At 37.3% G+C, this 26,663-nt stretch overlaps 1 protein-coding gene across 3 annotated transcripts in view; it reads left to right on the forward strand.

Moving 5' to 3' along the window:
- CABLES1 (Cdk5 and Abl enzyme substrate 1) overlaps window positions 1-26,663 on the forward strand; it is a 66,885-nt gene that overhangs the window by 16,902 nt on the left and 23,320 nt on the right. For 2 of the 3 annotated variants that reach the window (XR_014492046.1, XM_083358938.1), the window contains exons 2-4: window positions 4,595-4,666; window positions 17,657-17,749; window positions 21,147-21,224. Coding sequence is in view for 2 of the 3 variants with exons in the window: in XM_083358938.1 (XP_083215064.1) it covers window positions 4,595-4,666; window positions 17,657-17,749; window positions 21,147-21,224 (243 nt within the window). In the remaining variant the exon portion in view is untranslated. The remainder of the gene's footprint in view (window positions 1-4,594; window positions 4,667-17,656; window positions 17,750-21,146; window positions 21,225-26,663) is intronic. The other variant, XM_083358939.1, reaches the window with a different exon arrangement.

Genomic DNA, 26,663 nt, shown 5'->3' on the forward strand with positions numbered 1-26,663 from the left:
GGGGCAGAACTTGTATTGTAACATAACAATGCATGTTTTGATGAAATGTTGGCTTGGTACACACATCCTTGATGTTATCTCCTGTATTACTGGCATATTGTTTTAGGACAAATTATTGTCATTATAATTAAATGAAATAAAAAGTCCTCTTTATTGTATACCAGAACACCTATGATTTATGTACTGGTGATAAATATATAAACTTTATGCTCACTTTTTTAAAACTGATGGTATTTGAAAAGGGATTAATGTTCATCGTCTGTCTTTCACACATAATCTTTCTTTTTATCATCTTCCATCATGTTGCATCTTGCTTTTAATATTGTAGCCTATGTGGAGACATGTGATTGACTTGAAATTCTTTTTTGTCCCATTGACATTTCTGGTCAACTTATTTATATAAGAATAATTCTGCAACATTTATTGGTCAGGTTTTATAGAATTACTGAGATAGATTTTTGGAGAGCCTAAACCAGGGGTAGTCAACCTCGGCTCTTTTATGACTCATGGACTTCAACTCCCAGAATTCCTGAGTCAGCATATGCTGACAGGAATTTTGGGAGTTGAAGTCCATGAGTCATAAAAGAGCCGAGGTTGACTACCCCTGGCCTAAACAATGCAGTTTATTAGGAACTTGATCTTGTACTGGCAACCCCCCCCATGAAAAATAAAAGCAGTTCCACTTACTCTGCTGCTTCAGTTTGACCTTTGTATAGTTTTAAATGATTACTGAACAATCAACACTTCCCTAAAATAGGCATAGTTTAATTAGGAGTTTGAATTTACTGTTAGCAACATCTACAGATTTTTGATTTGCTTGTTTGATTAGGCAGTCTACAAATCATTAAGTGGAAGTAGATATTTATATAGGTGCCCAGATAAAATAAGTAATCTGACAATACTGTTAAGTTGCCATACTATTCAGTTGTGCTTGCTCTTTAAGGACAAGTACCGTATGTATAGCACAATTTTTAATACTTTTAAAATTGCAAGTCAAATATTAAATTATTTTACTAAAGGAAATATATTTCTTTCAAAAAATTGAGGTCTCTACAGAACTGGTCATGACCTCAGTCCTGATATGTCAAATGCACAGATGAAACTGTTATTTATAGGCATGTCCTTGTAAATTGTGATGTTTTTGTTTATGTTCTCATGTCTATCTTGTAAAAATTATTCAATTGATGTTTTTGTAATACATTGTAATGATCTCTTGCCCTTTCATGTACTATAGAAAACAAGTAATTCTTTATTTCTATTCTTCTGCTTAAGGCTGTTGAATGGAATATATGGTGAGGGAAACACAGGTCAGATGATCTAGATCCCAGTGCAAGATGAAAGGCGAATTGTTATATCTGAAATTAATTACATGAAAGCTATCATTTGTGAACTAGTGAGTTGTCAACTGGTTGGATAACCCCACACTCAGAGAAAGTAAGAATTTATGGCTTTTTAACATATAGAGTGAGGGAGAAAGTTTGCTATGTATTTGTGATTTTGACATATTGTATGATAAAGTTGGTAAGCTTGGATTATAGGATGTTTTGCATCAATAGGGAGCTGAAGGTTGATTGCCTGAGAGAATAAATAGAAACTTTAGCAAATAGTTCAGCTTTGAGCAAAGATTAAGCCACAGTTGTGTGAATGAGAGCAAAAATTTTGTAATATCTTATTATGTAAAATATGGGGTAAATTTCCTACAATGTAATCATTTTGCAAAGAACCAGGCCAGGGTATCCTAGATTGCCTTTCAATAACATTCTCACTTTTCACTAATTTTTTTATTAAAACAAGAGCAGTTAATTTCTAGTTCTGGATGTCTCTCAAAAATACTTTTATAATGAGCAAATCAGGAAATAGCAGCAATATATATTAGCAACCAAACATGAATAATTTATGGAAAAAAATCTGGCTGTTGGCATAACATCATCTGCAGCTTATGGTGTAGCTGAGACTGGCATATTGTCTACTTGTTGGTATTTGGGAATGGGCCGCACATTATGTCTGTTGCTTTTCAAGTTTAGAATCATTGGAAACTGCAAGGAAGAAACTGAGATTAGATACAGTTCAAAATAAAACACCAGGTTTTTTTTAACATGTAAAATTTAATAAGACTTTTAAGAAGAGCAAGATTAGCAATGGCTAATTCAGTAAAATTTAGTCTTATTCTCCTGGGGCCTTAGGCAAACAATTATTGCAAAGGTAATGGAATCTCTGTTAGAGCATCAGTTTATTTTTTTTAATAATTTATTGATTTCTCAACATTAGCAAGGAACAGTGTGCTTGGCTTTTACATATTTTAGTCCATCCTGGTTCTCTAATTCCAATCATAAATGATATGCAATAGCAACGTAGTTTCAGTGATTACAGTGCTGGAGAACTGTAAGGGTATATAAATATTCTCTTATCAGAAGTGATACATTCCATTTTTCTGAAAGATACTTTAGGGGTATACAGATCCAAATCAATTCGAGCAGTAAGGGCAGAGTTGGATATATCCCCTATATACAAAATCATTTGGTAGTTAAAATTATTCAACTCCTGGCTGAAGACTTTATTTATGAATCCAGATAAATTGCTCTAGTTGTGTTTCAAAGGCACTTAATAGGTCTCCTTGTATTTGGACTGTCCAACTTTCAAATGCCATCTCACAATATGGTTTTGCTGACTACTTCTCAGTCCAATCAGACAAGACTGAGAAAGCTTAAAGCCAAAGGTCTTAGATGTTGCTGCCCAAGATGATACTACCTTCCTTAAATGTCCTTGAAGTGACTGGCTCAACACAAATCACCTCCCAGATAGAAGCGTATTTAACAACTTACATAACCCAACAACAGCTTTTTCTCTAGAGGTTTTTTGGGAACAACTAGATACCATGGTAAGATACTGTATGAAAAGTTTTATTTGAAGACAGATTGTTTGTCTATGATGCACTAGGTGTTGAAGACATCACACATATTGTATCCTATTTGATTACAATTACAGATTATTCTATAGAAAGGACCGTTTACTTAAACACTTATTTAGAAATTAAAAGATATTGGGACCTCTCCCCCAAAAGAATTTTTTACTTCTTATAGAGTGTGAATCTGCATATCACTACCAAGACTGTAATTTTTGTATCAAAGGCCATTTTGATGAGGATAATTACTTAGACCAGATTGGGATTGACTCCATGACTGATGTTATTTCTGTATCAGTTTGATAGCTTCTTTATACGGTCAGACAGCTAATCAATTAAATGCATTTCCATTATTGTTGTATATTTTTATCTCCCATTGGATATTAATGGATTATAAAGAAATAAAAAATATTGGTAATATTTCCAGAAAGTAGTTTTCATACAGTGTTATGCAATTCTGCATTGAGAATGAACCAGTGTACCCAAATGTAGTTTGAGCAAAAATTGCATGGAATTCCATTTTCATAACAACTGCATTCAGATAGCAAATTATTTTCTGGTCTAAATGAAAGATTTTGGCTACGCTTTCCCATCTGTGTGCTTTAGCTCCATTGGACTGTTTCAAAAATTTGCATTAATGTGGTTGTACCTCCTTTTTTATTCTTTCCCTTATATGTTTGTGAATTACTTCATTTCCATGCAAAATAAATCCAGATGCTGATTTAATATGCCAGAACATGACTGCCATTATGTGGATACATCCAATCCATGTTTTTGCTCCTTTTTCATGAGCAGAAAATTGAAGAAAAATTCAACATTTTAAGTCTTAATTTTGCATAATATATAATTGAGTTTCAGTGCTTAATTCTGCCTTGTTTTCCCAATTAGAAGGAGGTTGTATGTTTCATATCTATTGCTTATTAAACTCAAATGTGCTGGTTTAGTGTGATCTGTGAAATAGAAACAGAAATAGCAAGTTCTCACTTAACAACTATGCTGTTTATCAATTATTTTGTACAGTGGTAATGGAAAAGTAACCAATCCTCCCATTTACGACCTTCACAGGTTTGTAAAGCAACAGAAAACTGACATTAGATTGTAAACACAATTGTGATTTCACTTAGCGACCACTTCACTTAACAACCAAATTGATGCTCCTAATGGTGCTCACTAACTGTACTGATTAATGCACAAAACAATACATCCCTCCAGCCAAGACTTTAAACCAGAATCATAACCATGTAAATCAGTTAGGTTGAGGATCCAAAAGCAGAGAAGAGGAGAGAGTGCGGACACAAAGCTTCTTTTGATTGGCAGGTTGTAAACAGGAGATTTTTTTGAAGAACAAATTTTTCTATCAGCCGGTCTGCTTACATTTTTTTTATAAGGTCCGTAACATGATTGTATAATTTGTATGTATCCTATTGTAGGAACATGCTAGAATGGTTTATCTCTAAATAATATCAACTTAGAATTTCTTTAAAAAAATACTATGATTTTATATTGAAATAGGTTGAAGTATAACCATTTTAAAATAGAGGAATTAGGAGAACCAGTTTGAATAAAAAGTATTCTTTTATTAGTATTTTAACAGCATATCTGCCGCTTTATGTCTATTTAGCTGTTGCTATTTCAAACTCCCCAATTTGCATAAGGTTCGAAAATTTAATTTCTTTCTTTTTCCCTTGAGAGACGTCGGCTAATTTCCCAGAGATCTTCACTGGAGACTTTGGAAGACATTGAGGAAAATGCTCCCTTAAGGAGGTGAGTTATTTCTGATTTATACTGTATATGTTATTTTGTCATTCACATATTATGTAATATAAGTGATCTGTGCAGTAACTTACTATAGTGTGAGAACAAAATCCTTAATTGTGTGATATTTCTCAGAATTCATTCTGGTACTAGACATATTTTAGTATTCTTATGCAAGACGATTAAATGGAAAAGCTCAAGGCAGGCATATCTGAGTTCTTAATTGTATGATAAAAGGAATGAGTGGCACTACCCATTATCATGAACTTTAGAGATGTAGTTTATATCCTTTTTCTTCAAAAAAAAAGCCTCAGATTAGCTAAATAACTACCGTAATAGTCAGAACAAGCAGTAATCTGAAAAAGCAAAAAAATCACAAATATAAAAGAGATGTACTAATTCAGAACCGGCACCAAAAAATACAAATGGTAGTCACTGGGCACCAAATCAAATAAAAAATAAGAGTAGGCAAATCTTATTGGGCTGTATGTTCTGGAGATGAGGTAAACTAAGAGCCTTCTGTGATTACTGCTTTCATTTCAGGGGTTAGGAAAAATGTAAGAAAGTTTTGGGAGAAGATTAAGAAAAAGTTAAACTAGTTTTTATTGCACAGGAGTGGATAGCCTTCTATGACTTACAGCTGTCCTAGCATTTCCCACCTCTTTCTGGTGGGAACTGGCCCATGTATGTTAAACTTCATAATCAGAAGAGATTCCGGGACCTCTGGAAAGAAAGGGGTTTGTGCTCATACATCCACAGAATCACAAATTGACCACCCATGTTAACGCAAGGAAGCTGATTTTAGGAAAATGTTTTCTGAGGTTTTCGCGGGTGCCTGTATGTGGATCCTTGGTTTTTCGGGTTTTTCCCCGCGTAGAACTAAAGGTGTAGACGCAACGTTTCGACGGAATCCCATCCGTCATCATCAGGCTGGTGGCTTTAGCTTCCTTCTCCCAGAAGAAGGAAGCTAAAGCCACCAGCCTGATGATGACGGATGGGATTCCGTCGAAACGTTGCGCCTACACCTTTAGTTCTACGCGGGGAAAAACCCGAAAAACCAAGGATCCATATATATATTTAATTATTTATATATAATTTAATTATTTATATATAATTTCTATATTGCAAGTACAAGTAGCTTACATAGCATTAAGAAGTACCTTTCAGAAAAAAAGTCCCTAAAATCTCATAAGATAGAACCTAACATTTACATAGACCATGTCAATTAGATTTTCTTTCTAATTAAAGCACTTTGGTTTTTCTTGTCAAGTTTCTATAAATCCCCATTTTTGTAACATGTTAATTGTTTCCAGATTCTTTCTAGGGTTTAAGGGGGAAAAAAGCTTATCCTATTTACAAAAAAAATGTGTCAAGCATTTTGCAATTAAATACTTACATATTCTCTCCTTACTCCAACTTCAAGTTGAAGCCAGCTGTACTAAATCACACCTTGTACTTATTACCAAAATATAAACGAAGAACATGTGAAGTACTAAGCATCTCCTTTACTAACTGGGTTGTTTTTGTTTTGCTCGTTAAATCATGTTTTATACAGCTTCCATATAAATACTGTTCAAAAGCAATTTTCAGGCTACTTTCTTTTAAAGCACCTATAATTTGTACAGCAAGAGAAAAGTGCTTTGTCTCATCTCTTTTTTATGCTAACTCCAGGGGAAGAAAAAAAAAACATAAGGAAATGAGCTCTAGAAACTCACAAAGCCCTCATAGAAGAAGATTGTTCCTATCTGTTACATGCCTGTCAGTTTTTGTTTATTTAGCATGTTGTTATATTATGTCAAATGCTTTGCAACTCAGCAACATCAAGGGAACAAAAATTGCACCGTTTTCAGTGAGGTATATTTAACACAGTCTGGAGTAAAGACATGACTTTGGAAACTGTAAAAGGAATTTCTAGTCCTCATTCATAGTGAGTTAATTAAGGCAGAGTCTCTTTGAATTACTCTGAATGCTTATTTCTCTGAATGCTTTTTTCTCCTAGACTGTTTATGCAACAAGCATATTATAAAGTGTAAGAGTTTAAGCCTTGAGTGGTAAACTCTGGGGTGATTCTATGATCCATTCTGTTTTTTATTTTAGTTCTTTTGTTGGCTGTCTATAATACTCTCCAGAATTTTCTCCAACTTCAGAGTTCAAAAACATCAATACTCTTCCTATCTTGCTTCTTCAAACTCCAACTGTCACTTCCATAGAGTATCAAAGAGAAACTTATTATCTGCATAATACTGATCTTTGCAGATATAAATATGTCAGAGCCTTTAAATATTTTTTCCAAATTTTCTTTGTTATTTACCAAGAATATAGTGTGATTGATTGATTGATTGATGGGTGGATTGAATGATTATGTGCCATCAAGTTGTTGGCTACTCTTAGCAACAACATGGATTTTCTTTATGGCAATCTATCCCTACCCTGGTCTTTTAACAGTGAACCAATCATCGTAGCAACGGAGTCCCTCCATCTTGTTTCTGGTCATCCTTTTCTCTTTCTTTTCATCTTTCCCAGCACTTGAGCCTTTTCTAGAGAACTAGGTTTTTGCGTAATGTGTCCAACTAGAATAATTTGATTCTGATCATCTGTGCCTCAAGTAGGAACATTGGGTTGATTTCTTTGATGATCAATTTGTTTACTTTCTTGATTATCCACAGTACTCCAAGAAAGCTTCTCCAATACCAAAATTCAAACGTGTCAATCACTATTTTCCTATCCTGCTGTTGTTTTCATAGAATATCACAGGAAAAACCATGGCTTGTTTGATTCTTATCTTTATAGATAAAAATTTATCCCACCATCTGAATATCTTTTCCAAGGCCTTCATGGAAAAAAGAATTTGAGGGAAATAGAATTGCATGAGATATTAGAAACAGTTCTTAAAGTGCAATTTAGACACTTCCCTGGCCAATAATTCTAAAACTATTTTAATGACTTTTGTCCATATCACTTGAAAGCAGAAACCTAAAATTATTAACAGATCCAGAAACAAAGATAATTTTTATAATCAAATATTATTGGAAAAGAGAAGGACTACTACTAATCTGTCCCCAATGTGTGTGTACTTATAGAATTTGTGGTCTACGTCACAAGTCTATTGTGCAGCATTTCAGCCAAACACTATGTAAACTAGGGCAGGAGATTAATCATAGTTAATAGAGTTCTGCTTTATTCAGAAAGGGGTGCTTGAGAACACTGCTGTTCCTGGCTGTCTCTGTATGGATGTGTATGCATAGTCACTTCACTTTTATTGGGAAGGGAAAAGAAAAGAAAACAAGTAAAGTGTGCCTCATTGTTCTAGATCAGGGGTGTCAAACTCAATTTCATTGAGGGCCACATCAGCATTGCAGTTGCCCTCAAGGGGCCGGGTGGGTGTGGCCTGGGTGGGCGTGGCCTACTGGGTGGGCATGGCTAGAGTGCGTATGGCCTACTGGGTGGGCGTGGCCAGCTCTACATCGTTCGCGTCAAGGGTGCCTATGGGGGCCTGGGCAGGAGTGGGACAGATCTGAGGGTCTCTGGCAGGAGGAGGGTCTCTGGACCAGGGCCAAGGCAGTGGGGGCCGTTCCCTCACTGTTTCCAGGATGGCTTCGCGGGCCGCATGAAACCACTTTGCGGGCCGAATCTGGCCCCCGGGCCTTGTGTTTGACATGTCTGTTCTAGATACACATAAAGAATTGATTTCATGGTCTGAAGATGCTTTAACTAAAAAGCTCTTTTTGACATAACTTGCTATCAGTGGTAGAGAATCTGGATTGGTAAAATAAACCGAGCACATTTAAAAGAAAGGCTTGAGTGCTCTGTATCTTATTATTTAAAATTTATTGTAATCTGTCTTGGGGTGAAAGTTGTGATTTGGTATCCAGCAGAAGTTTTATTTGATGATCTAAAGACTAAGGTCTAAAATTTTTCAGAGGAAACTGCTGATCACTGGTAGCTAGTTAGCACATCTCTTCCTATCAGGAACCAGATTTTTTTGGGGGGGGGCGTTCTCTGAAGTGAAGAAAAATTGGAGAAATCCTTGAGTTTAATGCCTCTTCTATTTTTTTTAGTATTGCTTTGGACATGGGGACTTTAATTATGGAATCTGCCATAGTAACTCTTGCTTCCATTGTTTCAAAATAAAAGGCAAAAAGAATCATCAGTTGAAAAATTTGAAATGGCCTCTTCTCTTAGTTCCTGTATTTTGAAAAATATATAACTATTGTTATGTAACTCCCTGTATCATCTTTATGGGCTTAAGTTTATGAATTCATTATTTTTTAAACTGAACTGAAAAGGTTTGTCTTTTCTGTCTTCTAAAACAGAAACAAATGACAAAATGTACCACTTTCCTAATAGTAAAATATTAGTGCACAATTACAAGAATGGATGTGACTGCATGTTCACAATATTAAAAATATCATTATACATTATTCAAATACATGTATAGTTAGCAAAAGAAATAGTGTTTAATATTTCATATCATTTATTTAAGGCAATATTTCCAGTAGTGTTTTGTTCACAGTGAGGCATCTTTTAATTGGAACCCATTGCGATTGCCAAAAGCAATAAGAAGATGTTAACAAGGAGAGCAAATTAGAATTATGGAAATAAGCATAATTAGCAGTATAAAGTTTCCAGAAGGGATATGCAGTTTATATGTTGTTTTGTGTATCTTGTGATCAGTTGTGGTTCAAATGCATGAACGTAGGACTAATATCCACATCAGTGCCAAATTATACGTATTAAAATGCAGTAATATTAGTCTTTTCACTTAAACTTTTTTCTTTTTACTGAAAAACAGCAAAATAGTTTCCAGTTTCTCTTAAATAGACAAAAAGCAAATAGACAAAAAGCAAATAGACAAAACAGCCTTGGTGGAGCAGTGGGCTAATGCCTCCTTAAGTAACACCAGCTGCCTGCAATTAGTGCAGGTTCGCATCCCACCAGGCTCAAGGTTGACTCAGCCTTCCATCCTTCCGAGGTAGGTAAAATGAGGACCCAGATGGTTGGGGGCAATTAAGCTGACTTTGTAATAATGCCGCTTGGGGTGTGTGTGAAAGCCCTAATAAGCAGGCATATACATAGAATGAAGGCTACTGCTAAGCTTGTAAGCCGCCCTGAGTCTTCGGAGAAGGGCGGGATATAAATGGAATAAAAATAAAAATAAATAAATAAATAAATAAAAGCTAACTACTTTTCTTACAGTTCAGCAGTTTGTAGCTCCATTTGTATAAAAATATAGATGTGTAAAAATCCACATCAATAATGCTTATTGTTTAAATAAACACAATATATTTAGAAGTATTACATTTTATAAAATATAAAAAGTTAAGTATTGCATAAATTTCAACTATTTATTTATCAAATTTATATAGCTACCCATCTCACAAAATGTTACTCTGAGCAGAGTCCCATAAGTCCTATAACATTTCCCATAGCTGTTTTCTCCCTTCCCCAACTCCTCAATATAGAACACCCAGAGCATTTTGAGTTAAAGTATTGCCATTTGGAATGTTGATAGGAAAATAGCTAATTTTAGTTGTCCATGCTTGTCTTTAATTATTTTAGGTCTGTAATTTCCTGTTCTTAAGATAGGAGTCTTTCTTTCCTCTGAAAGACATTTCCTTTTCATCCTACAAAAATAAACTAGTCTGTCCAGAAATTAACAATCCCACTTTCAAGAATATTAATTTGTCAAGGCTTTTTGAATGCACCTTGCTAATTAACTCTTTCTTTCCTGCTTTGGCCTGACTCAAGAGTTAATTAGCAAGGTGCATTCAAAAAGCCTTGACAAATTCTTAACACATATTTCCCTTTCCTTCTAGCTAATAAAAGAGAGAAAGAACCTGTGGCTCAGGAAGTTAAAACAACTGCCTAATATATAATCAGCCCAAGTTCGAATCTCAGATAAAGGGTATGACTGACTGATGAGAACATAAGAAGTTCGAAATGATCATCTCAGCCTCCCAAATTCTTTATTAGCAATTTGAATATATATGTGTGTGTGTGTGTGTGTGTGTGTGTTAAATGCTTGTTAACTATTTTAGATTACCTTGCTAGGCCCCAAACATGGGAGAAATCTTTATTTCCTGTTTCAGCCTAACCGAAGGCCATCGACAGGCAGTAGTCACAACAGTGACAGCTCATATTTGTGTAAATTTTTAGATTGCTAACAAAGAATATATATATATATGTTTTCGTAGATTCTCGCGGGTGTCTGTGTAGATCTAGAGTCTCGGGTTTCTTCCCGCGTTACTTTCATCTTCAGAAAGTTGTGGCGACGTTTCGACGAAATCCCATCCGTCATCATCAGGCCGGAGTGTTCCTCCTGCTGCTTCCAGGAGCAATGCGTGGTCTGGCTGTTCCTTTCCTTCCAACTGCCGGTGGGGCTGTGTTCTGACTGGGAGGAGGCGTGGCTGCTTTCTGATTGGGTGGGGGTGTCCTCCGACTGGGTGGAGGCGTGGTTGTCTTCTGATTGAGTGGAGGCGTGGCTGTCTTCTGATTGGGTGGATGCGTGGTTGTCTCCTGATTGGTTGGAGGCGTGGCTGTCTTCTGATTGGGTGGGGTGTGTTCTGAATGGGTGGGGTTTTTTGTTGTGTTGTAATATCCTGAGTGTTGTGATTTGGTGTCCTGAGGAGTGGGCTGTGTAGTGGCCTCACATCATCACCCAGCACAAATAAATTCAGTAGCCAAAACACTAATAACAAGAACCAGACGCCTGGCAGATGAAACACATATACAAACAGAACTACACACCCTGACAGACATATTGACAGCAAACAAGTTCCAAAAAAACAAAATCACCAATATGATTCAGCAGGGGACTCCGAAACAGAAAAACATCCAAGAAGAAGAACAGAACAACGGACGAGCCATCTTGCCCTACATAAAAGGAACAACCGACAAAATCAGTAAAGTACTACGCAAACATAACATCAAAACCGCATTTAACACTGACAGAAAGATATCAACCATCCTGAGAAATCCCAAAGACAAAATAGAAAAATGGAAAACCAGGGCATATACCAAATCCCATGCGCCTCCTGTCCAGCAACATACATCGGACAGACTAACAGAAGAATAGAGGTACGTGTAGAAGAACATAAGAACTCAGTACAGAAGAAAGATCACACATCTTCACTAGTACAACACATAAACACTACGAGACACAACATCAATTTTGAAGGTACAAAAACAATCACCAAAATAGAACATCTCAATAACAGAATAATCTGAAAAGCCATTGAAATAGAAAAACACCCAGACAGTATGAACAAGCGAGACGACACCTCCCGCCTACATGCCATTTGGAAACCAGCATTGATAGAGAAACGAATTTCAGCAAACAAGGATTTAAAAAACCAACAAACAACCCCAAATGCCACCAGCCCCAGCAAGACTCATCCACACCCAGAACAAAAACTCTCCCACACAAAAGACAGAACAAGTCAAGCAAAAGTGCCATCACCCAAGCAGAAGAACGCACACACGAACCTGACTGACCCATACCAGAGATACATAGCAGGTCCTCGAACTCGGAGCCAAACCAAAGCTCTGGAGGCCACTACACAGCCCACTCCTCAGGACACCAAATCACAACACTCAGGATATTACAACACAACAAAAAACCCCACCCATTCAGAACACACCCCACCCAATCAGAAGACAGCCACGCCTCCAACCAATCAGGAGACAACCACGCATCCACCCAATCAGAAGACAGCCACGCCTCCACTCAATCAGAAGACAACCACGCCTCCACCCAGTCGGAGGACACCCCCACCCAATCAGAAAGCAGCCACGCCTCCTCCCAGTCAGAACACAGCCCCACCGGCAGTTGGAAAGAAAGGAACAGCCAGACCACGCATTGCTCCTGGAAGCAGCAGGAGGAACACTCCGGCCTGATGATGACAGATGGGATTTCGTCGAAACGTCGCCACAACTTTCTGAAGATGAAAGTAACATGGGAAGAAATCCGAGACTCTAGATCTACATATATATATTGCTTTGTTGCTGTAAGCGGATTGGTTGGCTGTGATGTTACATCATGATTGGTTGATGGGATTAGGGTTAGGGGATTAGTTGGCTGATTTGTAACATCCTGTGCTGTAAGCGGATTGGTTGGCTGTGATGTTACATCATGATTGGTTGATGGGGTTATTGTTAGGGGATTAGTTGGCTGATTTGTATCGTCGAAACTTTGCCAAGACACCCTCAATCCTACACGGTAAAAGACCCGAATACGCCAAGACCTACATACCTATACCCGTGAAAATCTATGAAAACAAATATATATACATACATATACGTGTGTGTGTGTGTGTGTGTGTGTGTGTGTGTGTGTATTGTTGTTGTTAGTTGCGAAGTCGTGTCCGACCCATCGCGACCCTATGGACAACGTTCCTCCAGGTCTTCCTGTCCTCTACCATCTTCTGGAGTCCATCTAAGCTCACACCTACTGCTTCAGTGACTCCATCCAGCCACCTCATTCTCTGTCGTCCCCTTCTTCTATTGCCCTCAATCTTTCCCAGCATTAGGCTCTTCTCCAGTGAGTCCTTCCTTCTCATTAGGTGGCCAAAGTATTTGAGTTTTAGCTTCAGGATCTGGCCTTCTAAAGAGCAGTCAGGGTTGATCTCCTCTAGGACTGACCGGTTTGATCGCCTTGCAGTCCAAGGAACTCGCAGGAGTCTTCTCCAGCACCATAGTTCAAAGGCTTCAATTCTTTGGCGCTCAGCCTTTCTTATGGTCCAGCTTTCACTGCCATACATTGCAACTGGGAAGACCATAGCCTTGACTATACGCACTTTTGTTGACAGGGTGATGTCTCTGCTTTTTAGTGTGCTGTCTAGATTTGCCATGGCTTTCCTCCCAAGGAGCAAGCGTCTTTTAATTTCTTGGCTACAGTCCCCATCTGCAGTGATCTTGGAGCCCAGGAAAACAAAATCTGTCACTACCTCCATTTCTTCCCCATCTATTTGCCAGGAATTGAGAGGGCCGTATGCCATGATCTTGGTTTTCTTAATGTTTAGTTTCAACCCAAGTTTTGCACTCTCCTTCTTCACCCGCAACAAGAGGCTCTTTAGTTCTTCTTCATTTTCTGCCATTAGAGTGGTATCATCTGCATATCTTAGGTTGTTGATGTTTCTTCCAGCAATCTTAATTCCAACTTTTGATTCATCTAGCCCTGCCTTTCTCATGATGTGCTCTGCATATAAGTTAAATAGGCAAGGCGACAGTATACAGCCTTGCCGGACTCCTTTCCCAATTTGGAACCAATCAGTGGTTCCATGTCCAGTTCTCACTGTTGCTTCTTGGCCCGCATATAGATTTCTCAAGAGACAAATAAGATGGTCTGGTATGCCCATCTCCTTAAGGACTTGCCAGAGATTGTTATGATCCACACAATCAAAGGCTTTAGCATAGTCAATGAAGCAGAAGTAGATGTTTTTCTGGAACTCTCTAGCTTTCTCCATGATCCAGCGTATGTTGGCAATTTGATCTCTGGTTCCTCTGCCTCTTCGAAATCCTGCCTGTACTTCTGGTAGTTCTCCATCCACATACTGCTGGAGTCTAGCTTGTAGGATTTTAAGCATAACTTTACTAGCATGAGAAATGAGTGCAATGGTGCGATAGTTTGAACATTCTTTGGCACTGCCTTTCTTTGGAATTGGAATGTAAACTGATCTTTTCCAATCCTGTGGCCACTGTTGAGTTTTCCAAATTTGCTGGCAAATTGAGTGTAGCACTTTTACTGCATCGTCTTTTAAGATTTTGAATAGCTCAACTGGGATACTGTCACCTCCACTAGCTTTGTTGTTGCTCAGCTTTTCTAAGGCCCACTTCACTTCACATTCTAGGATGTCTGGCTCGAGGTCAGTGACCACCTCATTGTGATTATCAGGGATGTTAAGCTCATTCTTGTATAGTTCTTCTGTGTAATTTTGCCACCTCTTCTTAATCTCTTCTGCCTCTGTTAGGTTCCTGCCATTTTGGTCCTTTATCATGCCTATTTTTGCATGAAATGTTCCTTTCATCTCTCCAATTTTCTTGAAAAGGTCCTCCCTATTCTATTGTTTTCTTCTATTTCTTTGCATTGTTCATTTAAGAAGGCATTCTTATCTCTTCTAGCTATTCTTTGGAATTCTGCATTTAATTGGGAATATCTTTCTTTTTCTCCCTTGCCTTTCGCTTCCCTCCTTTCCTCAGCTATTTGCAAAGCTTCCTCAGACAGCCATTTTGCTTTCTTGCATTTCTTTTTCTTTGGGATGGTTTTGGTTGCTACCTGTTGTACAATGTTGCGAACCTCTGTCCATAGTTCTTCAGGCACTCTGTCTATCAGATCTAATTCCTTAAATCTATTTGTCACCTCTACTGTATATTCAACAGGGATATGATTTAATTCATACCTGACTGGCCTAGCGCTTTTCCCTACTTTCTTTAATTTAAGCCTAAACTTTGCAACAAGAAGCTCATGGTCTGAGCCACAGTCAGCTCCTGGTCTTGTTTTTACTGACTGTATAGAGCTTCTCCATCTTTGGCTGCAGAGCATATAGTCAATCTGATTTCTGTGTTGACCGTCTGGTGATGTCCATGTGTAAAGCCGTCTCTTGGGTTGTTGGAAAAGAGTGTTTGCTATGACCATCGTATTCTCTTGACAAAATTCTATCAGCCTGTGCCCTGCTTCATTTTGTACTCCAAGGCCAAACTTGCCTGTTATTCCAGTTATCTTTTGGCTTCCTACTTTAGCGTTCCAATCCCCCATGATGATAAGGACATCATTTCTGGGTGTTAGTTCTATAAGGTGCTCTAGGGCTTCATAGAACCGGTCAATTTCATCCTCTTCAGCACCGGTGGTTGGGGCATAGACTTGGACTACTGTGATATTGAATGGTTTGCCTTGGATTCGAACTGAGATCATTCTGTCATTTTGAGGATTGTATCCCAGTATTGCTTTTCCTATTTTTTTATTGACTATGAAGGCTACTCCATTTCTTCTGAGGGATTCTTGCCCGCAGTAGTATACCTGATAGTCATCTGAATTAAATTCACCCATTCCTGTCCATTTTAGTTCGCTGATACCTAAGATATCAATGTTTAGTCTTGTCATCTCTTGTTTGACCACGTCCAGCTTTCCTTGATTCATGGATCTTACATTCCAGGTTCCTATGGAGAAAAAATCTTTACAGCATCGGACTTTCCTTTCACCACCAGACATATCCACAGCTGAGCGTCCTTTCGGCTTTGGCCCAGTCGCTTCATTCTTTCTGGCGCTACTAGTACTAGCCCTCTGCTCTTCCCCAGTAGCATATTGGACGCCGTCCGACCTGAGGGGCTCATCTTCCAGCGTCATATCGTTTTGCCTTTTGGTACTGTCCATAGGGTTTTCATGGCAAAGATACTGGAGTGGTTTGCCATTTCCTTCTCCAGTGGATCACGTTTTGTCAGAACTCTCTGCTATGACCTTTCCGTCTTGGGTGGCCCTGCACGGCATAGCTCATAGCTTCATTGAATTACACAAGCCCCTTCGCCACGACAAGGAGATATATATATATATATATATATATATATATATATATATATATATATATAAAATGTGTTTTCTGAGGTTTTCGCGGGTGTTCGTATGTGCATCTTTGGTTATTCGGGTTTTTCCCCGCGTAGAACTAAAGGTGTAGGGGCGACGTTTCGACGGAATCCCATCCGTCATCATCAGGCTGGTGGCTTCTGCTTCCTTCTTCTGGGAGAAGCATGTGGCTGTTTGTTCCTCTTTTTTAAACTGCCAGAGGGGGTGTGTTCTGTGGGTGGTGTGCTCTGATTGGGTGGGGGAGTGTGTTCTGATTGGGTGGGAGTGTGTTTTGAATGGTGGGTGTGTTCTGATTGGGTGGGGGTGTGTTTTGAGTAGATGGGCTGGTCTCAGAAGAAGGAAGCAGAAGCCACCAGCCTGATGATGACGGATGGGATTCCGTCGAAACGTCGCCCCTACACCTTTAGTTCTACGCGGGGAAAAACCCGAATAACCAAAGATGCATATATATATATATATATATATATATATATATATATATATATATATATATATATATATATATATATATATATATATATATATATATATATATACACATACATACACACACACACACACGGGGTGGCTCAGTGGGTTAGGACGCTGAGCTTGTTGATCAGAAGGTCGGCAGTTTGGCGGGTCGAATCCTGAGTGCCGCGTAACAGCCTGTTACTCATCCCAGCTTCTGCCAACCTAGCAGTTCGAAAGCACGTAAAAATGCAAGTAGAAAAATAGGGACCACTACGGTGGGAAGGTAATTTCCGTGCGCCATAGGTGTCTAGTCATGCCGGCCAAATGACCACGGAGACATCCTCGGACAAGCGCTGGCTCTTCTGCTATATATAAATTCAAAGAACAGCTTTGGATGGGTGGTTATTCACTAATAAGCAACATATTGTGTAATGTTTTCTTTAAAAGAAAGCACTTTTTTGCTGTTACCTTGGTTTTAAAATGAATGTTATAATTAGTATTCTTTATATCATCATACCCCGTAAGATATCAACTCTATTGCATTTCTGAGATATTGTTGGCCAAGGAAAAACAAAAAAAGGAGGCAGAAACAATATTTGGAAAATCTCATGTGTCTAGAGTTATTTATATGAGCGAGAATTTTACTCACCCCCAAATATTTTGAAACCTAGAAATGATAACACATACTTTAAGATGCATAATCAGAAAATTCTTGTGAGAGAAAAAAATGCTGTGTTCTTTTGTAATCAGCTTTCTTAATGACAGCTACAGCATAATCCAAGAAGTTTTACAGTATATTTCATTTTTAAATACATTGTTTTATGTTTTTAATGTAAGTTTTTTTTATTTCTGTTATTGCTATAAATTTATATGGAAGGGGTAACTTGAATAATTGCATTCTTTTTTGTGTGTGCTAACAGTTTCAGCTGTACAGAAAGAATTTTAATTTTTTCAACATCATTATTTTTTAGATGCCGGACTCTGTCAGGCTCACCCAGACCAAAGAACTTTAAGAAGATTCATTTCATTAAGAACATGCGGCAGAATGATACGAGAAGTGGCAGGTATTTTGCAGGAAAAAAATGCCATATAATTGGAATAACACATGAATAGAGGAAATGAGAACAGATTATTTATTTTGGGGGAGGGATATATAGAAACATGATTCTAAATTCAGAACTGTACATTTTTCATATGGAAGAACTCTGCAAATAAAATCCTCAGGCAAATTGATGGAGAATTATTTATGTAAGCTGATCAGCAAGTTGAGCTACATGTTTAAAAAATTGTTGTTGCGGTGCTTGCTCCTATGAATTAGAAAGCATGCTTTCTCTGTTATGAACATTGCCTTCTGGAATAACATTGCCCCAGAGATTTTGGCCGACACGACCCTGCTAAACTTTAGATAATGTTTTGAAAATGGCATTTTCCCCAAGCACCCAGACAGGTTGGTTTTGCGCTCATTGTATGTATAATCTGCCTTGCTTATAGTACATTGTTTGCCTTGTTCTATGCAGCTCTATTTCATATTAGCTCGCTTTTGTTTTAGTTATTGCATTGGTTTTAATAGTATATTGCCCATAATCCATGCTGAGTGGGTCAACTTATAGAAATCTAAATTATAAATAATATACATTTTATCTGCCTGTCTATCCATATGTATTGAAGCACAAAATATAACATTTTCAACCATCATGACCATTCCTGTGTTGGTTGGGAACTTGAGGAACACTAACCCAATACAATCGCAGAATACTAACCTGAGAGTAATGGTTTAAAATCTTCTGTGCTGTATTCCATCCATAGAACAAGTGAGCTGGAGACTTATTTGCGGCAGATATCTGCAACAGATACTGAGGTCTCTTCATGCAGTTTCAACAACTATAAATGCTTGTTAGTCTTTATCAGTACAACCTATTTACCGTAGGTTGTAGCTGTGCTAATCTCTTCTGTACATGAACAAGCTTGATTCATAGTAATATGAAAATTAAATCTTTGCATGAAATCAAACTGTTTTGATAGCCCTAGGTATCTAGCTAATAAGAGATATTTACAGGAGTACAAAATGATAGGCATCATTATTCTCAACAACAGCTTGATAAGTTTGCGTGGTCTACAAACATAATAAAAACAGAAGTAATAAAATCCTGTGTTTTACAGTTGAACCAGGAAGTATAACAGGCAGTGGGACTCTTCTATGCAGTAGTGAGTAGTCAACAGTTGTCTTGAAGCTTACTGCTGATTTCAATGATTGAGCAATAGCAACTTATTGGAGTTGAAGACTAGGATCTTTTAAGTATAGAAAGGAAACAAAACGTGAGCACACTGTGCCTGGAATAATTGTGTAAAGAATGTGTGTCTCTTATTTTCTGCTTGAGAAATTGTGAAATTGATAGGATAAATGACCACCTAACTTATTTGATGGTGTACAAATGCATACTGGGCATACAATAGGGGAAGATGTCTTACAAACATTTGGTTTCAATGCTAAAATATCTCTGAATAATTGAGTGGCTTGAAGTCAATCAGCAGTGACTTCCAAATCCTTAGAAATAAGGAACTGTATTTATGAAATCTGCTTCCTTATTTTATCCATTTGTATTGCCAGTTTGCTGCAAGATAGACTTCAGTACATGACTAACAACAGAAGGTCTTTAATTTAGAAGCATTATTTCACAATCAGATTAGAATATTTGTTATATAATAACAGGCAGGCTGGTTTCTACGAAGAAAGATTGTTTTCATGTCTGGTCCAGCAGGGTTGGTTTTGATTGCCAGAGTTTCTTATAGTGAACTATTTCTCCTTCCCTACTATTTGATTTTCCTAGTCCCTACTACCACATTCACAGCGGTATTTCTATTGTATGTGTCCCTTTAAAGAACTTAGATGAAGATTCTTTAAAATCCTTTCCTGTGGTCAACTGCTTCTAATAAGTAAGGCTAGTGTAATACCTTGGGTTTCTTTTGCTAACTTCAATTAGATATTGAACTTTGTTATGAGTAAGCATAGTGCCGTTCAAAAAACTCAAACAGTAGGTAGTAGGGAGATTCTTACTCTTTATTCTCATCCAATCACTGCACAGGTTTTTGCAGTCCAGATGTGATGATCATAGTCATGAACATATGACCAGTCTCTTGATTGCTCTCCTTGCATTTTGCTTTATGCTTTTTCTACTCTTCTTGCAATTAAAATATGTAGTTCATGATCAGCAGTGCAGAGTAATAACAAGTTAACTAAAGGGTGAATGAAAGTTCAGTGTTAATGCTTCATGAAGTACAATTCCTATGGATTAAATGAACATTCCTAAGAGATTAGCATCTAATGTAGCAGTCATTCTGTGTAGTAATTTACTACAGTGCCACCTGTGTTCTCAGTTAGAAACTTTGCAAAATTTCATTGCATACTTTGATACTAGATTGTGTAGTTTGAACAGGTTGGAATATCAGACTATTGTTGTAAGTTTAATGTCTCTTCTAAATTGTAGTACTTTTATTTTTTGAATGAAAACACAAAATAGTGAAGCCATCTGTTTGATGTTAGATTTGGTAGCTGTTAAATATCTGTACTGTCATCTGCTCAGCAGGATTTACCTATTGTTATCTTTATGAACACAGGCAGAAAAAAATCATTTATTTCTCAAACATCTCTGGCACAGCATTTTGCTTTAAAAAAAGACAATCAGGTGTCACATTAGTAGCTTCCTGTGGATTATCTTGTCAGATATTTAAACATAACGAGAGAGACAAAAATATGACAGCTGGATTGGGGGGTTTGCTGAAACTTTTATGGAGACCTGACCCAGGGCCAACTTCTTACTTTCTTATCTTTCTTATCTCCTGCCCAGTCTGTACTTTCATTGTTCCTTAGACATAGCATTTTTAAAGCTCGGTGTTAATAATGTTTACAGTATTCTGTTCTGCCTTGGTTGTGCTTGTTTGAAATACAGAGAATAGGCCTCCCTTTCTCCCACTAATGATATGATTAATGCTACACTCATTCAAAGGACTGGCTGCCCCTTCCAAAAGGAGATGATGAGCTGTCATTGTATTTTACAAATTCAGATGCTTGGACTTGCATCTGATGTTATTAAATGAGCAGGGGAAGATGGATTTTGACATTTGAAAATTCTTTGCCCACAGCAAAATAATAGACAGGCATTGTGATCATGCAGGAATTAAAAGTGTTGTATCAGATCCTGTGAGGGCCAAGTTCACAATCATCCCCAGCCTTGGAAGCTCATTTGGTGATTTGAGCTATCCCTAAGGCTAACCTACCTCACAGGATTTTACTTTGGGGAAACCTGGAGGAAGGAATGGCATGTAAAATACATAGAGCAAAGACAGGAATAGTAGCAAGGTAACATGAAAGAAAAAGAAGAGTGAGAAGTAGGTTTATGAGACCATTCTGAATTGCTGGATATTCTACTCTAGATCATATCCTTTATCTTGTTTGCCTTCTAGAATAGTCCTTATTAGTGGCAGAAGATCCTTCTGCAGCATATTTTCAGTGCTGCCATATCGGGATTGTAGCCATGTTGGGTATGTATACCTTTTCATAGTTTTTTTTTTGAGCATACATTAAGTGTGACTTGCAATATGGATGCCACAGCTGTCATTTCAGGAAAAGGATACCTTAACTTAATAACAATCTCTGCTCAGCTGAAAATTGTTGAAGACCTGCTTGTTTTCCCAGGCCTTCTGGAACTCCAGTTTGGTTTGGTTTTGTGGGTTTGGTTCTTTGTCTTTGGTCTTCTAGTTGTATTTTTTAAAAAATTAGTTGGTTTTTAGCTGTAAGACATCCAGAGTAATTTGAGAGTCAGGCAGCCTATAAATTTGAATAAATATATAAATAAAGTTTGTTTTTGATGGAAAACATTTACAGATATAATTACTTTGCAACATTTGGGATTTGCCTCCTTAGATAGAAAGGGACCCATTATAATCAAGCAAGAAATAGTGATGTGGAAAGATTAGAAATGACCTTGTCACAGTTCTCTTCTCACTCTTCAGTAGAAGAACATTAAGAACAATTCAACAAGGGGTTATATTTCAGGGTAAAAGTATTCTCTATATTAAACATACTTTAATAAACATGTAAATATAGAACAGATGTTCTTCGGGCATTTTATTATTTTTCCTTTTTCTTCTAAAACCAAATATGCTGTAGCACAAAGGATGAATAAAGATTAACAAGAAGCTCAGTAATAGCCTCTGTTTCCTAAAGATTTTGAAGCCAAATTAATTAGAACTGCAATTTGACAATAATTGCTCTCTTTTTTGTAAGATAAAGTAGATTAAAAATGAAAGTCTAATCAGTGCTGGTATAACATGAATGGCTATCCTGTGAACGTTGATACAGTTGTTGAAAAGAGCAGCTGGTTCTGTGTTGAGTTAGCATATGCTCCATGGAAAAGTAGATATCAACCGTCTCACCCCACTGGGACTGGCCTAACCTACGCCCACCAGCAGAGGAAGCGTGCTGTGGGCCCCATCACTCAAGGAATTCCAGCTGGCGGGGTTGAGGAGAAGAGCCTTCTCTGCCGTGGCTTCTGCCCTTTGGAATAACTTAACCTCTGAGGTGAGATCACCTCCCACTCTTCTGACTTTCTGGAAGGGCCTGAACACCTGGCTCTGCCAGATGGATAGGGGCCCCCACGGGAGAGCTTCACACTAGAGGTGGTTGATGACTTCAGAAGTGATCCCACTTCCCCACCCACCCCAACATCCTGTTTTCTCTTTTAACTATAATTCCATTTTTCATTGTTATTTCCATTTTTATTGTTTTAAAAATATTTATACTTTATTATTTTAATGCTTTTACTGCTGTAAACTGCCCAGAGTTTCTTCAAACTGAGATGGGTGGCAAATAAATTTATTAAATAAAATAAATAATAAATAAAGCCAAACAATTGATAAGTAAAAGGTGCAGTTAAAGGTACAGGAATTAGGTACTTGTATGATGCATATTAAAAGGGAAGTTATTCTGACTGCAAATCATCTTCAGGTCAAATTGTAAGTACTGTTAACTGCTTCTTTGCATTTAATTGCTAATTATTACAGTGAAAAAACTATTAACCAGGAAAGAAAGTAGAAGCTAATAATTATTAGGACTGAAGATTTTAGAGGAGTAATTTAAGATTTCTTTGCTTTAGAAGATTGATCATTAATGATAATAATCTCTCAGAGCAACTACTAGCTTTAGAAGAATGATGCTTCTCAATCCTGCAACAGAAAAGGACATAATAATGTACTTACATAGGTAGTCCTCAACTTAAGACTGGTCGCTTAGCAACTGTTGAAAGTACCACAGACCTTCTCAGGCCTTCAGCACTAATGACCCAGATTCAAGCTTCTCCACAGTCATGTGATCACATTTTAGGCACCCATCATGGCATTTACCATGGGACAACTCGCCACAGGACAATTCGAAGCTGTATTAATTGTTTCATTTAGTTACTTTTATTATGGCAACTTATGTTTTCATCAAAATTATTGTAACTCTTATATTTATGGATTGATTTTTATTATATTATTATTGACCACAGTTCTCTTGAAATTAATGTAACTTTGATATTTGTTGAATTGTCCTGTGGCAAGTTGCCCCATGGCAAATTGGCCATGGCGAGTTGATCATGGTGAGTTGTCCCATTGTGTGCAAAGATAGCTTTCATGTAATGCTGTCTTTGCACACAATGGGGCAACTCACCATGATCAACTCGCCATGGCCAAGGGAAACACAAAAATACTGATTCGTTTTTTACTATGGACTGATTCATTCTGAATGCTAATCCATGTTTTTGAACAGTGTTTTTTCTTCACATCACACTGATGTGTTCTCTCTAATCTGGAAGTTTATTGGTTATTGTTATCTTAAAAATAATACGTTGAAATCACACAATCCATGGAAGACAAGCAGTTGAATTTAACTTTGAATAGTAGAGTGGTACCTTGGTACTTGATTGCTTCAAAACTCATTGAATCTGGTATAGATGCATTTTGATGAGAAATTGTTGTTCTGGTACTTGTTGTTGTTTGGTACTTGACACACTGCAATAGGAAAAGGGGGAAGGCTGCAGAGAATGGACAGGAAGTCAGCCATTCTGGAAAGGTCACTGACATAGGATAAGAGACAGACAGAAAGTCCTTCCTGGCCAAAATAACTGGTCATATGGTAAGTCATGTGGTTTGTTTGGCACTCATTTTTACTACTCATCGCGCTTTCCAGAACCAATTAACAATGAGTATCGAGGTACCACTGTATATAAGAGAAAGAACATATTTATAAACATGAACTTTCTTGTATAAGTAAAGAGATAAATTGAAGGATTGAACTGAAAAAATGCACCTGATTTTCCAACCCTGCATCTAGATGATAGAATAAAACATATGTTTGAACAATTTTATTGCCTTGCACTTGTATTGCATTTTTAGCCACCACTGCTCTTCAATTTGCTCTTCAAGCCTTCTCTATTTCTAGTCATCAAGATAGAAAACCACACCATACTATATTGTATAGGAAACATTCCCTTATGATGAACTGGCATTCTTGCCCTAACATCTTAGTAATAATTCTGGCTGGCTGTTTGATGTTGTGATGGTGTTTGTAAATAGATCACTGATAATCTGAATTCATGTTATGAAGAAGAATCTTGATAAAATAGAGAGAAAACAGAACATACTAAAGAATTTCAGAAACTCTAAAAATATTGGCAATGAGAGGAAGACTATTAGAATGATGAACCAGGCCTTGACTTTTGACTCAGCAGTGTTTATTAAAGAATATTTAATGTTCTGATAAGTGATTCCTGTTGCAAGCATGTTACATCTAATTCAAGAAAAGATAAAATATAAATACAAGTTTGTACCACTGTTTCACAATTAAAAAATTAAAAATGAAAGCTAAATGGACACACCTTAACATGAGGTATATTTTAATCAAAATGAAAATAAATGTGATGCAGTGTTTCTCCCTGAGTTCAAATGATACAAAATTAAGAGAAACATTAATGTCCAGCAATCCAGTCACCAGGTATTCTGTTAGAAACAAGGTGTTTTATACATTTTTCACAAAATGAATTTTTCTTTAAGAAGTCACTCTTCAGAAAATACTGTACAACTGGAGAATAAATAAATAATGAATAATAAATTCTTAACTTCTTCCAGATAAGTTGTTACTGTCTTGTGATTTCCTTCTGTTGTATTTACTTATGAGTTATTTCACATGGTTTCAAGTATATGGTTGTTTTAATGTTAATGTTATCTAGAATTTCTACCATGAATGCCTAATAATGTTTGTTTATACTAAGAGATATGAAAGTAACACTATGGCCTCCTAAAAGTAATTTAGGGAACAAGGACAAAACATGTGGTATTTTAGTCAAATGAAATGAATGAGGTATGAAGTAGTCTCAGAAGGGGGACATTTTTATTAGACAGCGAAAAGAAGTGTTTACTATTCCCTTGTGTGTGGTTTTTCCTCCAACAGTAATTGCCAGGATCTTTTATCACAATAATGACAAAATGGTTTAGATCAAGAGCTATTTTTCAAGTATACCATAAAATCTGATGACAGTAGAACATTTAAAATGTGATTTTCAAGGGAAGGGTCTATCCATGGGCATAGTTAAGACCTCCTCTATGTCAGTTACCTAATGAAGCTGTTTTGTAACACAAAACTAAGGTTAAGGAGGCCTTAACTAACCAAAAAACACCCAATTCCCTTTAATTAAGTTCTTTTTTTCATCATATTTTATTTATTTATTTATTTTAATTCCATTTATATCCTGCCCTTCTCCGAAGACTCAGGGCGGCTTACAAGCTTAGCAGTAGCCTTCATTCTATGTATATGCCTGCTTATTAGGGCTTTCATACACCCCCCAAGCGGCATTATTACAAAGTCAGCTTAATTGCCCCCAACAATCTGGGTCCTCATTTTACCTACCTCGGAAGGATGGAAGGCTGAGTCAACCTTGAGCCTGGTGGGATGTGAACCTGCACTAATTGCAGGCAGCTGGTGTTACTTAAGGAGGCATTAGCCCACTGCTCCACCAAGGCTGTCATTCAGTGGCTTGATTTATGCTAAGGTAAAGTTTGCTTTATCAGTAAGCTGGCTTTACATATAGAAAACAGTAAATCATGACTTTTAACCTTATTTATAAATTGAATTTGTTTGCTGCCCGTCTCATAGCAAATGATTCTGGGCATTTAATTGAATTTGCACAGAACACTAAGCAAAATAAAATAATTCACACCATGGTTTAGCCTGATCTGTGAACCCAATCAATATATGCTCCTCTGGCTATAGATACATAGGTGTCATCAGCCAGCAACAATATAGCAAAATGGTCATGTGCTTTGATGTCTCAGCACAAGCTCTGGCCTTTCATACTTGCATCACAATGTTGCATGAAGAGGTGGAGTTGGCATTCTAGTCATTTGTTTCCCTGTCCTTGTATAGATATGAGCCTTGGTGGAGCAGTGGGCTAATGCCTCCTTAAGTAAGTAACACCAGCTGCCTGCAATTAGTGCAGGTTCGCATCCCACCAGGCTCAAGGTTGACTCAGCCTTCCATCCTTCCGAGGTAGGTAAAATGAGGACCCAGATTGTTGGGGGCAATTAAGCTGACTTTGTAATAATGCCGCTTGGTGTGTGTGTGAAAGCCCTAATAAGCAGGCATATACATAGAATGAAGGCTACTGCTAAGTTTGTAAAGCCGCCCTGAGTCTTCGGAGAAGGGCGAGATATAAATGGAATTAAAATTAAAAAAATTAAATATCCCCATTTATTCCAGTAAAGGGAAATATCTGTAGGCACAAAGGAAATTTTTAGAAGAGTGTTTGCTATTTCTTCAGTTAAATGGAAAATATTTGTGAATAGACCTACATCCACACAATATAGTTCCTAAATTCATAACAATTTTTAGAAGAATTCATGGTTGTGGTATTGATATGTAACAGGATTTCTTTGGGGTTTTTTAAA

This window comes from Vipera ursinii, assembly GCF_947247035.1.
Source record: "Vipera ursinii genome assembly, chromosome: 3".
In the NCBI taxonomy this organism is placed as follows: Eukaryota; Metazoa; Chordata; class Lepidosauria; order Squamata; family Viperidae; genus Vipera; species Vipera ursinii.